General features: G+C 34.8%; 1 protein-coding gene across 3 annotated transcripts in view; it reads left to right on the top strand.

Annotated features, from left to right (window-relative positions):
- The window catches only part of COP1 (COP1 E3 ubiquitin ligase), a 200,655-nt gene that overhangs the window by 72,259 nt on the left and 112,939 nt on the right, over window positions 1-15,457 (top strand). For all 3 annotated transcript variants that reach the window (XM_047753827.1, XM_047753829.1, XM_047753828.1), the window contains 3 exons: window positions 98-157; window positions 1,556-1,632; window positions 13,754-13,811. In XM_047753827.1, coding sequence (XP_047609783.1) covers window positions 98-157; window positions 1,556-1,632; window positions 13,754-13,811 — 195 coding nt within the window. The remainder of the gene's footprint in view (window positions 1-97; window positions 158-1,555; window positions 1,633-13,753; window positions 13,812-15,457) is intronic.

The raw sequence follows: 15,457 nt of genomic DNA, 5'->3' as shown, positions 1-15,457 counted from the left end.
AAAAATCATTTTACAAATATAAGTTGTTTTATGATTGCAGTGATGCCAATGTGGCTTGGTTTAGACTTTTCTTTTTCCCTCTCTCTCTAATCTACAGCAACTGGAGCAGATCCAGAAGGAGCTAAGTGTTTTGGAAGAGGATATCAAAAGAGTGGAAGTATGTTATCAATTTTTCACATCTCTACTAATTTTCATTTTCATGAAATTTTGCTTTTTCTTTAAATTGTGTGAAATTTATAAGTTTGGTCTCCATTTTATAGGAAGTAACAGATGTTACTTCAATTTTAATTGAGTGCATTTTTGCAGAGTAAGCATTCTAAACACTTTCTTTATGATAAAATGTATTCTAAATTTGTTTCATAGTGTTTTATTGCCGTCATTATTCTTAGAGTGAAAAAAAATCAGTTTTCTTGCTTTGCCATCATGTTAACTTAAATCAACTCCCACAAAACTCTCAATTATTGCCATCAAAATGATGTCACGATTCCATTCTTTATTAAATCAAGAAGTTCTTACATATATCTATTGTGATAAGATTATTTTAAAAAAGAGATGAGAACAAATTAATAATAATCTAGGACTTTATAGTATAATATAGTTTACTTCTAGAAATCCATGAGAGAGTCTTAGGGAGGCTTATAAGCTATTATGATTGAGGTTATTTTCTTCAGCTATATTTAAATTTAGTATGAATTATAATTTATTCACATGTTATAATTTTCATTTGCATGTGTAAATGATAGAGTTTAATATTTTGTGGAAGTTCAGTATCCCATGTGGCATTCCTGATTTGTTACTACTATATTGATGTCCCTTGCTTGGCTGTATGATTGAACTAGGCTCGGATTAGCCAGAAATAATTCTTCCTGATTATGCATCTTCAGTGGCATTTAAAAATTTACTGTTTTCCCATAGATTAAATGTAGCATATAGCAAAGCAGGCCAGGCTGTTGGTATGATTCAGTCATAATTTATGCAGTAATAATATATTACAAGGCCTTTTCCTCTAAGTTAATGACCAGAGGTTAGAGTTTAACCAACAAAGCTAATATTTGCATCAAGAGGAGCATTATTTTTTGTAATGTTTGCAGAGAATATTTAAAAGCAGAAACTGACATTCTGTTTTTCTCTACTTTGGAGAGTTTAACCTAATGATCCAGTTGCCATATTGTCATATTTATCTTAATATTTATCAGTAGGTTCTCACCTGGATTAATGATGAGCTAGTTCACTATTCACAAAGTGTACTGTACATCTCACTTAAAATATTTACATTTGTCTTTTTCTACATTAAGTGACTTCATAAGTGATGAAAAATATTTATAAAAGAGTTCTTTGTTAAGAATGTGTACCATAGAAAAGGCTTGTCTCTTAACTTTCAGATATTCTTGCTTTTGTATTCTATGGAGAGAAAGCCTTGAGACAGACATTTGGATGTTGAGATAAAAAGGGACTGATAAAACCTGGGATTGGAAAGGAATATGGTATCATAACTCCTTTTGATTTATATATCTTCTGTTTGAAGTGTCTATAATTGTAATAATTGTGCTTCCAGGAAATGAGTGGCTTATACTCTCCTGTCAGTGAGGATAGCACAGTGCCTCAATTTGAAGCTCCTTCTCCATCACACAGGTACAGAGCTTGAAACTTGTAATTGCTTAGGATTTATATTACAAAGTGCACATATGGTACTAGTCCTTGGGAGCCTTTTCCATGTAATGTACAAAACCCCTGAGAAATTACTTTTGGTCATGATCTAGAAATGAGATTCAGATGGCCCATCTGTTTCCTTAATTCTTTGAATTTTCATGCCAGCAGCTGTTAGTGAGTAGAATATTATAATAGTATGAATTCAGATTTGGATTAAAAGTTGGGTGGATTACTTAAAATAATGACAGCTTTAAATATCTTGTGAATTAAAATCAGATGACATTAAAAATCTATAACTTAAAAACATGAAATGGTAATAAGTAGAGAAGAATTAAATAAAGTAAAACCTTTGACTTTTCCACTAACCTGTTGAATTTTCTTGCGGATCACTTTCCCCAGATTTAAAATGAGGATATTAAATAGATCTGTTGACTAGGATATCCCTGATATCTTCTGACTCCATATTATCAATTTAATTAAGCCTTCCCTTCTACATGCTCTATAGAGCAGGAATTATATAGGTCTTCCTGGTCACTCTTTCCTTAGGTTTTAGAGTAGTAGTAGTGACTGGCTTCCTTCAGTAAGTGTTTGTGAAATATAGTGAATATCTGTGGTCCCTGTGTAACTCTCACATTCTATTTGATGAAATACCTACTACCTAAAATTTGAATTCAAATTTGTTCATAGCAAGAGCAATTTTACATGTTTTTAATTTGATGATCCATTTAGGCTGATGGTCCAGTGGGGACTTTCTGGACAGATAGTTTCAGGATAACACATGGATTATCAGGTAGTCCAGTGACAGTACAAGACAATATACTAACCTTCAGAACATGTATCAATTCAGGAAGGCTATTTTCTGTGTTATTTGAGGCGATATATAGGGAACGGGGCACAAAGGATAGTCTAGATAACAAAAATCCCTAGAATGTTTGACATTTTCCATTAACTGTTTTATGGAGAATTCTTGCCAATTCTAGGTGATTCTAGGGGCACCTTACCCTTGTAATTCAGCTTGTTTTCTGCATATTTTCTTTTCTTTTGAACACTTGGGAATGACATGGTCTGTGAGATATTACCTTTAAGCTTAGCATTCACTTCCTGATGTACGGGGGGTCTTTGTCAATAGAATGTTTATTATGTGTGTGCATGCAGGCAAGTAAAGGTTGTCGTATCATGAACTCTTCTCCTACAAACTGATAATTCTCATTGTCATATCACTCTCTGTTTAACAGTAGCATTTCTTTCTATCTGTTGTGTCCAGGTCTTTGTTCACTCTCTCATTGATGGCTTTTAATAGCATATAGATAATATAGCATTATATTCATTTAACTGGCTCTGTTTATTGAATACCTCTGATGCACTAGATACTGCTCTGAGTGTTAAATCCAGCTGGCAAGATCCCTTCCCTTATGGAGCTTCCCTTTTGGGGTGTTGTGTGTGTGAAGGTTGGGGAAGATGCTACGTGAGCAAATTTATAATGTAGTAATTCTAGTATGTAATATATCAGTAGTACTTTAGCAAGGACAGTGGAAATACCAGGGAGCTGACACATGAATGAAATAAAGTGAAAATATAATAAAAAGTCATGGGAAGGAGTTTCCATTGTGACTCAGTGGGTTATGAACCCGACTAGTGTCCATGAGGATGTGGGTTTAATCCCTGGCCGTGTTCAGTAGGTTAAGGATCTGGCATTGCTGTGAGCTGTGGTGTAGGTCACAGACATGGTTTGGATCCTGCATTGCTGTGTCTTTGGTGTAGGCTGGCAGCTGCAGTTCCGACTGGACCCCTAGCCTGGGAACTTCCATGGTGGAGTTTTGAGCAGGATCTATTTAGATTTTAAAATATTTACTGGGGTTCCTACATAGAGGATAGATAGGAGACTTTCAGTGTCCCTATCAATTCTTGGCCGTTGGAAACTAGGAGGAAAGTTTGTAACATTATAAGAGTCTAGAGGAGAGGATATGGTGGCGTGGATTAGAATTTTATTGGTGGAAGAGAAGAGAAGTGGAAAAGTATTGTAAAATAAAGTATCCTGTCCCCCATAAAAGATATAGTATTTCATGGAGTCTATGAAACCTTTGTTGGAGAATTGCTAAAATCTTATGGAAAGCCTTGTCAAATGAGATTCTGGCACAGTTAGACTGGTTAACAAAATGAGAAGATAGGCAAACATGGTATTTTCTTCAAAAGAGTCTTTTGGTATTTTCTTAAAACAGGTAATTTGATTATCACTCAAACTTTGAGAAAGACACTTGGGAAAAATGATGTCTCCTTAAATACTCTTGAGAAACGACCCTTAAGATTAAGATATGAAATTAAACATGGAAAGAATGTTACTTTATTCTATCAATATTTGAGTTTGCTTTATTTTTAGGAAATAGCCTGAGGTTGAGTTATAATTTTTTCCTTCTAGTTATTAGCTTCATTATTTAAATGCCAGACAGTTTTTGTTTTTATTCCTCACTGTAGCATTTTGGTCTCTCTTTTAAGTGGTTTACTTTAAAAAAAAAGATTTTTTGTGAATTCGTGGTTTTCCTATAATGAGGGCCTTTTTAATAAGATCATTAAATCCCTTGTATAGATTTTGGGTTTATGGTTAGATTTATGTATTTAATGAAAATAAAAAGGCATACAGTTGTACCCAACCTCCTCCAGGATTTTGTCTTCCATGTACCATGATTAACTGTAATTGTCATACCTTGTCTATTCTCTTCCTGCTGCCTTGTTTAGACCCTGTATACCACATGGAGTCTAGCAATGTCTTTTAACTACCCTTCTACAGTGTATTGTGAGCAAGCTGATCATGTTACTTTCCTGTTTAAAATCCTTCAAGGGCTCTCTCTTACATGTAAATTGGCTTAGATTTAACTCTTTGGCATGACCTTCCATAGCCACCTGTACCCTGCTTACGGTTTTTGTGCTTTAGAATTGAATTTAACTCCCCAAACAAGATGTTAGGGTCTATTTGCTTATATTGTTCCTTTTGCCTAGAAGCCTCCTCCTGGATTCCTCTCTTTAGTAGTTCCCCTCTCCCGCTGCCACACCTCTACCCCCCAATCCAACCAGAATGAGCTTTTCTTTATTCTTTTTTGATACACCGGTGCCCCAAAAAAAATGAAGGGGAGGAGGAAAGGGGAAGATGGAACTAACCATTTTTTTTTAATTATGAAAGATTCCTGCTTATTTGGTCCTGCTCATAGTATGTGTACTAGTTTGTGCAGACTTCCCTTGCTGTGCTATAATCCTATGAATATTGGGATTTTCTTATACCCCTACATTTTTATGTGAGCATTTATATATAATAGAACTTAAAATAGGTTTTTGAATAAATGTATAATTAACCTAGAATATCATTTAATTTTCATAGTTTGTGAAAATTTGATTGAAGCATGACCTTTAGTATATTTAGTAAGTAAACTAATTAATATAATTTAAAAAAAAAACCTGTCAGGCTTCATTGTTATAGGTTTAGGGGACAGTATGTAATTATTTTCTTGATAAAATTAGGCAAAAAAATTTTTTTAATCCACTTTTAAGTCTTAATCCATTGCAAATTTCTTATATTAGAACTAGTTCAAACCCAAAGATTGCTGCTTTCAGGGCCTTTTTAGTTCTTTAGGTTCTGAGGAAGAAATTTTCCATAATTCTCAGGATTAACTATAGTTTATATTTCATTGTTGCATACCAGTATGTGTCAAATCATGAGTAAACTGGACAGTGATAGGCAAGCACAGTCAACCTTTTACCTGTTGCCAAATGGAATTATTTTTGTTTTTGTTTTGTCTGAGAGTATGATTATGAGCGTGTACATAGCATGGTCCATTCTTCTAGAGAATTATTAATATACTAGGCATTTTTAACTTTTTTTTTTTTTTGGTCTTTTGTTGTTGCTGCTATTTCTTGGGCCGCTCCCGTGGCATATGGAGGTTCCCAGGCTAGGGGTCGAATCGGAGCTGTAGCCACCGGCCTACACCAGAGCCACAGCAACGTGGGATCCGAGCCACATCTGCAACCTACACCACAGCTCACGGCAACGCCGGATCGTTAACCCACTGAGCAAGGGCAGGGACCGAACCCGCAACCTCATGGTTCCTAGTCGGATTCGTTAACCACTGCGCCACGACGGGAACTCCATTTTTAACTTTTTTAGCCCAAACTTTGTGTATGTAATAAAATGAAACATTTTAGTCAGATCTTCTTGACTTTTGATCTTGATTTTGTTTAGATTAAAAACATTCTTAGACCAAAAAAATCTAAAATTAACGTTTAGATTTTAATCTTCTTCAAAGCCATTTATTACCAGTAGCTTTGCCTGTAATTTTTAACATACATCTCATTGATGTGATTTCTGTCTCAGAAATTATCATCTCAGATTTCTTTTGTTTTTGTCTTTAAACCAAGCAAGTATTTCAGAATCGTCAGTTATTAGGCTCTTACCTCTGTATTTTTAGAACTTCCAAGAACTCAGTTTAAATACAACATATTAGTTGAAACTTCTTTATCTGCTTGGGGATGAATATGCTTTTATATGATCCATATAATTATGGAGTTAAATTTGCAGAGTAACTCATGCTCTCCTGTGATAGAGTAGTAAATAAATACAATATAAATACAAATAGTAAGTAAAATTAGTCTAGAATAGCTAATCTTTAAAATGCTTTTACCAGTAACAGACTTGCTATATAAGACACTTTTGTTTTTATTTAACTACTCTGTCAAATATTTTTGAAACTTAACCTTTCATTTGTGTTTCTATCATTTTTGACAAAGGTCCAGATGAAGCAAAATGTAGGTATCACAGAAGGGAAAAGCAAGGGGTCATTTTATGGATGCTGGGATTATTTAACTGTTACTATGAATGTATATAACAACACTGTAACTCAACTATACTCCAATAAAACTTAAAAAAGAATATGTGTGTGTGTATATATATAGAGAGAGAGGGAGGGAGCAAGAAAGATAAGTCAGTACCTTGTGAATTTGTATATTTTATAATTTGAATGAGTAAACTAATGAAATTCAATTCAAGGAATTTGATACTGTATAATGACTTCCGGACTAGGTTAAGAAATTACTTTTTAACTCAGCCACACAGTTCTCCACAGTTATATTTATCTGAGCGACTCTCCACCCCCATCCCCATGCGCCAAGTCATTAAAAAGACATAGGTGTGGTGGGGAGAGGGTGGTGGTTAGGGTTGGCTGTTTGGTATAGTGGATGAAAAGGGATCCATCTGCTGTATTCTTGCATGTTGGGTCTTTGGCTGGATTATAACCTGTAACCAGAGCAGTGTTAATAGCCTCTTCTTACATATTAATTCTTACGTTTATGGTAGTTTTTGGCAATTATTATTGGTTTAATGCTTTATTTCACTTGGTAAGATAACTTTTCTTTTAAAATGCAGGAATTAAAATGTTTTTATGGTCAAGTCTAACTCTAATCCTTACAAATTTATTCCTAATTTATTATATATTTTAAACAAATCTTCTGAATAAACCTAAAGAGGTTTTGGGTTTTTTTTTGTTTGTTTGTTCTTTTTTTTTTTTCTTTAGGGCTGCACCCATGGCATATAGAAGCTCCCAGGCTAGGGGATGAATCTGAGCTGCAGCTGCCAGCTTATACCACAGCCACAGAATGTGGGATCCGAGCCGCAGCTCATGGAAATGCCAGATCCTTAATCCACTGAGCAAGGCTAGGAATTGAACTTACGTCCTCATAGATACTAGTTGGGTTCCACAACAGGAACTCCCCTAAAGAGTTTTTAATATAACATTTATTTCCCTTTGTCTAGGAGGGGAATTGTAATAATTTAGGAAATTCTCTGTACACAGCCTGACACTGTTTTCCGTATCTCCAAGGTTAGATGATTACAAACAGATCTGAAGAGGTCTGTGCAACACTTGTATTCACTGTAGCCAGTATACCAAGGATTACTTGCCTTAACTCTGACCCTATACCATGCAGAGGAGTTGAACTTGATGCCATAGGCAGTGGAGGACATTGAAGAAGCTTATGGAATTTTCAACTTGAACAAAGAAACAAAACACAGTAATAAACACATTTCCTTGGCAACAATGTAAAGGGTACTCTTCACACATCTGTAGTTTCTCATTAAATTGACAGGTAATAGAAATGTAGCAAGTTATGAAAAAGTTTTTTTGAAATAGTGCAGTTTCCTTTATTTAGAATATTTGAAGAGAAATAGTCATCAATTTTTGGAGGTGTATCAAACATGTATAAAACACAGTTTTAGGTACTGGAGATATAGTTGTGAATATGACAGACCCTAGAACTCTGCTCTCATAGTTTTATATAGGATGGGAAATAAGTTATGATGGCAAATTAATCTGCTTAACATATGGTGTATTTAGACTTTTTGATTCCAGTAATTAAAATAATCAAACTTTAGTAATTATATTTGATGTGTTGGTGTTTCAGGATTTAAAAAATCTTTGGGTTCTTGTTATAAACTAATTATCACTGCTTGGTGAAGGTATTATACGTCCATTCTAATGCTGAGATCTGGGGTATGAATAGGTCTCATGGAATCTACCAAGACTCTTATTTGACATGTAGATATTTGAACCCTACCCCCAAATCTCATCAGTAGGTGTGAGATGGGTCCCAGAGATTCAAATGTAGGCCTAGCAGATCATACTTTAAATATGCATAGATACTTGTTTAGTAGGTAGTGGATATGTCTATTACTGACATTTTTAATAATCTGATATGCTTTTTCATAAAAGTAAACTCTGATGTTCAACACTAAAGTTGTATATCTATCTTAAATTTATTTCATCTTTGGGGAAGATAGTACGAAGATTTCTATTTATCTTACTCTACTCAGTAGAGTTGTAGATCGTTCTGTAACGTAAAGAGCACTTAGCCTAACGAACTGAGACTTTGATTGGCCTTATTAGAGGTGGATCAGTCTGTCAGTCTTATTCTTTTGAGCTTATTCTCTGTTTTTTGAACTCTACTAAGCAAGTCCTTTACTTTTAAAAGCAGTAAAGCAGCAGATTCAGACTCTTCCATCTTTCAGATGTTTGCTTTTTATATCTGCCAGTATAAGTTTCTCCCTGAGGAAACTCTTCTTACAAAGAAAACATTGAAATGAATTGCCCTTTTGCTTTTTTTTTTTTTTTTCCCAACTTCAGTAATACTGTGGAATTATGGGCATAAATATTAGGTTCACACAGTCCTCCTGTGTACTATATAATTACAACCCTTTCTAACCATCTACAATTAAAAGGGGGCAGAAAGGTGTTGGGGAAAGTTTTTCCTGGAGATCTGGGATACTCTGATAACTTTCATTCTTTGAATAATGAATTGAATCTCTGTCTTTTTCCTAAAGATTATAGGTATGTACTCTGGAGGCCCTTATTTTGGGGAAAGGGTGGGGACACCCATGGCATGTGGAGGTTCTTGGACCAGGGATCAAACCCTTCACAGCTGTGACTGAAGCCAGAGCAGTGACAATGCCAGATCCATAACCTGCTGAGCCACCAGTGAAATTCTGGAACCCAGTACTTTTGTTATTGAACTATCCTTGCATTCCTCAAGTGAATCCAAGCTTGTATGATATATAGGTTTTCATAACTTTTTTGGAAACCTCTGGAATCAAATGTGTTTCAGTATATGGTATTATTTCTGTCCTCCATACCCTGTATTGTACAATTTTAGAAAGTTAATACAGTACATGTGCTGTGTGTTATGTATACTGATGGAAGAGTAGAAGGCCGCTCCACCTAATCAAGCACATTCATATTTTAGCATTGAAACAGTAAGATAAATGATACCAAATCTGTTCAGGTCAGGTTTTACCTTCAAAGAAGTTGCAGAAAATACTTGATTTTCATAATTTTGGGTTCTAGGAATTGAAGTTTTATTTCATCTTTTTTCAGCTCAATATTTTAAGAAGCCAAACTCTATATTGCTGAAAAGGCCATTGTAATCACCAGTGTTTAATTTTACAAAATCTGTTCTGTAAAATTGGTTGTAGATGTCTTGTTGAAGAGTTCCCATTGTGGCTCAGTGGTAATGAACCTGACTAGTATCCATGACATACGGGTTCCATCCCTGGCCCTGCTCAGTGGGTTAAGGATCTGGCATTTCTGTGAGCTGTTGTGTAGGTCACAGACACAGTTTGTGACCTTTTAATGAGAACAAGACATTGTGTAAGAAAAAATTTCATGTGTATTTTCAATTGAATTTTGTATCAAAATCAGGAAATTATTTTTATCTTAGAGAACTGTATTTGCAAAAGTTGCAGCTGTCAGAGTAATAGAGTATATGCGTATTAGGTAGTTTTTGTGATTTGCACATATTATTCTCAAATAGTCCTTAGAATAAATGCTGTGCTGTAAGTTTTGTTTTACAAATGACAAATATGAGTCATAGAGACGAAGCAGTTTTGCCTGACATCACCCAGTTAGTGGTGTAATCAGTATTTCTAAAGCAATCATCCTTACTAGGGATTACTGCCTTGGTAGAAAAGGAATAAAATAGTCACAAACTTTACTGTTTAAAAAAGTTAAAATCATATTTGGTTTTAATTAACACTCATAAATTTATAAGTCACATTGTTTTCAGGTTACACATTGCTCAGTATGTGTCATTTTGAGAAACCAGTTTAGGAATTTTATGTAAAATGCTGGGAAGAAAGTTTTGGCTATAGCATATTTTCTTTTTCATTTTTTAAAGTTTCATTGTCTCTCTCTCTCTCTCTTTTTTTTTTCTTTTCTTTTTGTCCTTTTAGGACTGCACCTGCAGCATATGGAGGTTCCCAGGCTAAGAGTTGAATCGGAGCTGTAGCTGCTGGCCACAAGCTGTAGCTGTGACCTACACCACAGCAGTGCTGGATCCTTAACCCACTGAGCGAGGCCAGGGATCAAACATGCGTCCTCATGGATGCCAGTCAGATTCATTTCTGCTGAGCCACGATGGGAACTCCTTTTAAAGCTTTTTGAAGTGTAGTTGACTTACAATGTTGTGGTAATTTTTGCTGTACAGCAGGCAGTTCAGTTATACATATGTGCACATTCATTTTCTTGCAGATTTTTTCCCATCTAGATTATCACAGAGTATTGGATAGAGTTTCCTATGCTATACAGTAGGTCCCGTTTGCCAGTCATTTCATATACTGCAGTGTGCATATGCCAGTCCCAAAGCCTTATTCCATCCCTCCCTGCCACCCATTCCCTTTGGCAACCATAAATTCATTTTTCAAAATCTGTGAAGCTGTTTCTGTTCTGCAAGTAAGTTCATTTGTATACTTTTTCTTAGATTCCACATGTAAGTGATACCATATGATATTTGGCTTTCACTGTCTGACTGACTTCACTTAGTATGATAATCTGTAGGTCCATCCATGTTGCTCTAAATGACATAATTTCATTCTTTTTATGGCTGAGTAGTATTCCATTGTATATATATGTACCACATCTTCTTTATCCCATTCCTCTGTTAGTGGACATTTAGGTTGCTTCCATGTCTTGGCTATTGTATATAGTGCTGCAGTAACATTGGGGTGCATCTATCTTTTCAAATTATGGTTTTCTCTGGGTAGATGCCCAGTTTATACTAATACAAAAACAAATCAGTGACAGCGGTTTCATGTGGGTACATAGGTTTTATTGTTGTTGTTCATTCAGTTCCGTTATTTATTTAAAAACTTCATAGTTTTCTTTTTCAGTTTCTTTCTTCTTTTTTTGCCTTTTAGGGCCACAATTGCAGGATACGGAAGTTCCCAGGATGTTCTCTCTTGGATACTAGTTGAGTTTGTTACCACTGAGCCGCGATGTGGACTCCCATAGTTTTATTTTCTTTATGATCAGTCTTAAATGGTCTGAACACACTTTATTTTGCTCACATATTAAAAATCTCTTTAATTAGTTAATTTTGTATGTAATGGTAATTTAAATGTGAATTTATTTTTCTTCAAGTAAAAGTCCATTCTAAAACTAGTTAACTTATTTTTATCAAGAGTGAACCACTGTTGGAATTCCTGTTGTGGCTCAGTGCTAACAAATCTGACTAGTATCCATGGGATGTCGGTTCAATCCCTAGCCCTGCCCAGTAAGTTAAGGATCCAGTGTTGCTGTGAGCTGTGGTGTAGGTCGTGGACTTGGCTCAGATCCTGTGTTGCTTAGCTGTGGCATAAGCCAGCAGCTGCAGCTCTAATTCGACCCCCTAGCGTGAAATCTTCCATATGCCGCATGTGGGGCCCTAAAAAAAAAAAGAGTGAGCCACTGTTATCCCTTAGCTTCTTATTCATTATAGGTATAGTTTATATATGAAATTAACAGTCTTGTCTTCTAATTACAAAGTGTATCTTTGCTTTTGGAGGAAAATAATTTGAGTAGTTTTGTGACATCTACTTGCATAATTGAATTTCCTTTCTAACTTGAATTAATAGCTGTATAGTTTTCATATATTTTTAACCAAGCTCCTCATTGTCATCATCCAGAACATTAGGAATTCTTTTATCATCTTTTTTTCCCCATTGTGAGTAAAGTGTATTATTCCTAATTCAGTTTTAGTTACTACCTCAAAATTTTCTTCCTGCCCTTGCCATTTTTTGGTTGTCTTTATTTTTATAATTTATTTGAAATGATTTATTTTATTTATTTGACATTTATTTGAAATAATTAATAGCCCATATTTATAACTTGCTGGTTTTTTCACTTTTCTCCTTAAATTATGTCTTTTAAGTGGGTTGGGCTAATCTTGGATTTCTTCACTCTTCAATTATAGAGTATGATGTGCCTAGGGTGTGTAGCATTGTAGTTCACTGTAAACTCTGGAACTAGACCTGGGTTTGAATTCTAAATCTGCTGCTGACTTGTTAAGTTTGGCCAAATATATAATCTCTCAGTGGCAGAGTTTCCTCACTTGAGAAATGGGAATAATTAATGAACTAAATTAAATCTCATACTCTTTGAAGTATCTTATTCATTTAATAGATGGTGAAGCTAGAAGCCAAATAAGATCAATAATTTGCCCAGAGTCATTTAGCTGCTAACAGGTGAAATTAAAACCCACTCTGTACTTTTAAGAGTGCATCTCATTTTATAACCTTTATGATCCTTTGAATACTAAATAATGATTTTGTGTGTTTGTGTAAAGAGAACCATTGAAATGAGTACCCTCAATTGCTCACATTTCATTAGGATAAACAAGAATATAAACATTTTTATAGTAGAAATAGTGAAGAATTTTTTAAAAATGCATGTAACTGTTGATCTGTCATGGTTGATTCATATGTTATGCCATTTTCAGATGTTAATAGTCTTTATAGGCTAATTTATTTAAAGATAGGAAGGAGCTAGGAGTGAGGTGATAAGGTAGATATGGTTAGAACTAATAGGAAGGGTATTAGAATAATATAGTTAGAACTAATAGTCTGGGCTTCTAGAGGTTTTTGTAGGAGTAGGTAGGAGAATGCCCAGAGAATATAACCAAATAGAAAGAACCAGTGGAGAAAACAGATTATGTTTGACTAGGGCAGAGGAAATTAGAACATAGGTATGGGGTTACGAAAGAAAGGTTATTGGTATTTTACCATTTATTCATTCTTTTGATAGTTTTCTTTCATATGAGATGATTATATCTAACATTTTGGAGCTTGGGGAGACTCTAGGTACAGCTGGAGATAGCTAGTTTCCCTCTGGTCACTGCAGATAAGGAAACTGAGCGATTTGTAGGGTATTTATTTGTCCAAGGGCACATAGCTGCAGTGTTCCATAGCTTTTGTTTGAATGCTTGTGCTCTTCTTCCAATACTCTTAAGTCCTCTTTTCCTTAAATAGAGTTCAAATAGCTGATATGAAAATGAAATTGTGGCAGTACTTCTGTGTATATACCTGATTAGTGATTTTTCCCTATTGACATTCTTTCAAGGTGGGTATGTTTAAGGTGGTGTAAATATTCATTGACTTTTTTTTGCTTATATGATATGTATTTATTTGATATCTAATTAAATTATTGGTAATATTTGCTTAGAAATAGAAATATGGAATTTACGTGTGATATATTTTAGATTTACTGTTGCTAAGGGATTATATAAACTGAAGTCACATTTTTCTTTCTTCATTTTGCAGTAGTATTATTGATTCCACAGAATACATCCAACCTCCAGGTTTCAGTGGCAGTTCTCAGGTAAGAGATGTATCTAACAGTAGTGGTACCATGAAAATAATCACCCTAGTTGTAAAATCACACAGAGTTTACTGGAATGTCCTGTCATAAAGACAGCTGTTTCAAATGCTAGGGTATTGATTAGGACTTTAATAATTAGCTATATATTTGCTTATCACTGATGAGTTAAAAAAATTTTTTTTAATATACTGGTAACATCCCAGACCTTGAGAGGGAAGGAAATACTATAAGAGGGAATTATGAATAATTGGGGCATTGTTTCTCTCAGAGATAGGAAAGTTGTAATTTATCAATGAATTACCCATCATCATTTTGAAACATGAAGTTTTTCTGTGGAAAGGAAATTACAGATTTGAGTAGAAGAGACCCTGGCTTCACCTTTAATTAATTGTATGATTATTTTGATTTTTACGCTCTTCGTCTCTGACTTGGGGATGCTCATATTTGTCACATCTAATTTTGAGGCCTTTTAACTTTTTATATTGAAATGACTTCATATTTAGAGAAAAGTCATAAGAATGCTAAAAATAATTCCTTTTTATTCTATATGCAGATTATCCAGATCTTAGCATTTTGACCACATTTATTTTATCAGAACGTGGAGGTCCCTGGGCCAGGGATTGAACCTACAACCACTGCAGTGACAGTGCTTGATCCTTAGCTCACTGTGCCTCAGGGAATTCTTTCATTCTGTCTCTCTTTTACATACATACACATAAAATTTTTTTTCTTTGGATTGTTTAAAGCACAGAATAATATTTCTTTATCTCTAAATAGTTCAGTGTATATCTCCTTAAAAAACAAGGATATTAAAAAAAAAAAAATGGAGTTCCCGTCGTGGCGCAGTGGTTGACAAATCCGACTAGGAACCATGAGGTTGCGGGTTCGGTCCCTGCCCTTGCTCAGTGGGCTAACGATCCGGCGTTGCCGTGAGCTGTGGTGTAGGTTGCAGACGCGGCTCGGATCCCGCGTTGCTGTGGCTCTGGCATAGGCCGGTGGCTCCAGCTCCGATTCAACCCCTAGCCTGGGAACCTCCATATGCCGCGGGAGCGGCCCAAGAAATAGCAACAACAACAACAACAATAAAAAAAGACAAAAGACAAACAAAAAACAAAAAAACAAGGATATTGTCCTATGTAATCACAATATAATTTTAAAATTCAAGAAGTTAACATTGGTATGCTATTTTTAATCCCTATGTCTTATTCAGATTTTACAAATTGTCCTTACATTATCCTTTATTGTATCCTTTTTTCCTTAAAATGAGAAAAATGGCATTTTTAATGCATGTTCATTTGTATATTCACTTTATGTGTTAGTGCAGTTATCTTTATCAGAATGGAAGGAAAATTCTTTTGGATCATACAGCTTTTGTTTATATTTTTCTTCTCTCACTACTTAGATGACCACCTCTTTTACTTTTATGGTTAGTTTGTGTAATTACTTTGTATATCCTTTGTTACCTTCAATTGCGTACTTGGATTTGGTCTGTTCTTTTTTATAGTAAGTTTATGGATTGGTTTGTATCTATTTCTGAACAGCCATGAACACATCAGACCTAGATGTTTTTATAAGGTATAAAGGGTGTATCAGGAGAAATTTTTAAGAATTAAATTGAAACAGCCTTAAGAACTTGTATCTGGAAA

Source organism: Phacochoerus africanus, chromosome 11 (assembly GCF_016906955.1).
Source record: "Phacochoerus africanus isolate WHEZ1 chromosome 11, ROS_Pafr_v1, whole genome shotgun sequence".
Classification (NCBI taxonomy): Eukaryota; Metazoa; Chordata; class Mammalia; order Artiodactyla; family Suidae; genus Phacochoerus; species Phacochoerus africanus.
The sequence above is the reverse complement of the archived record's forward strand: the minus strand, read 5'-3'. Positions and strand labels throughout refer to the sequence as shown.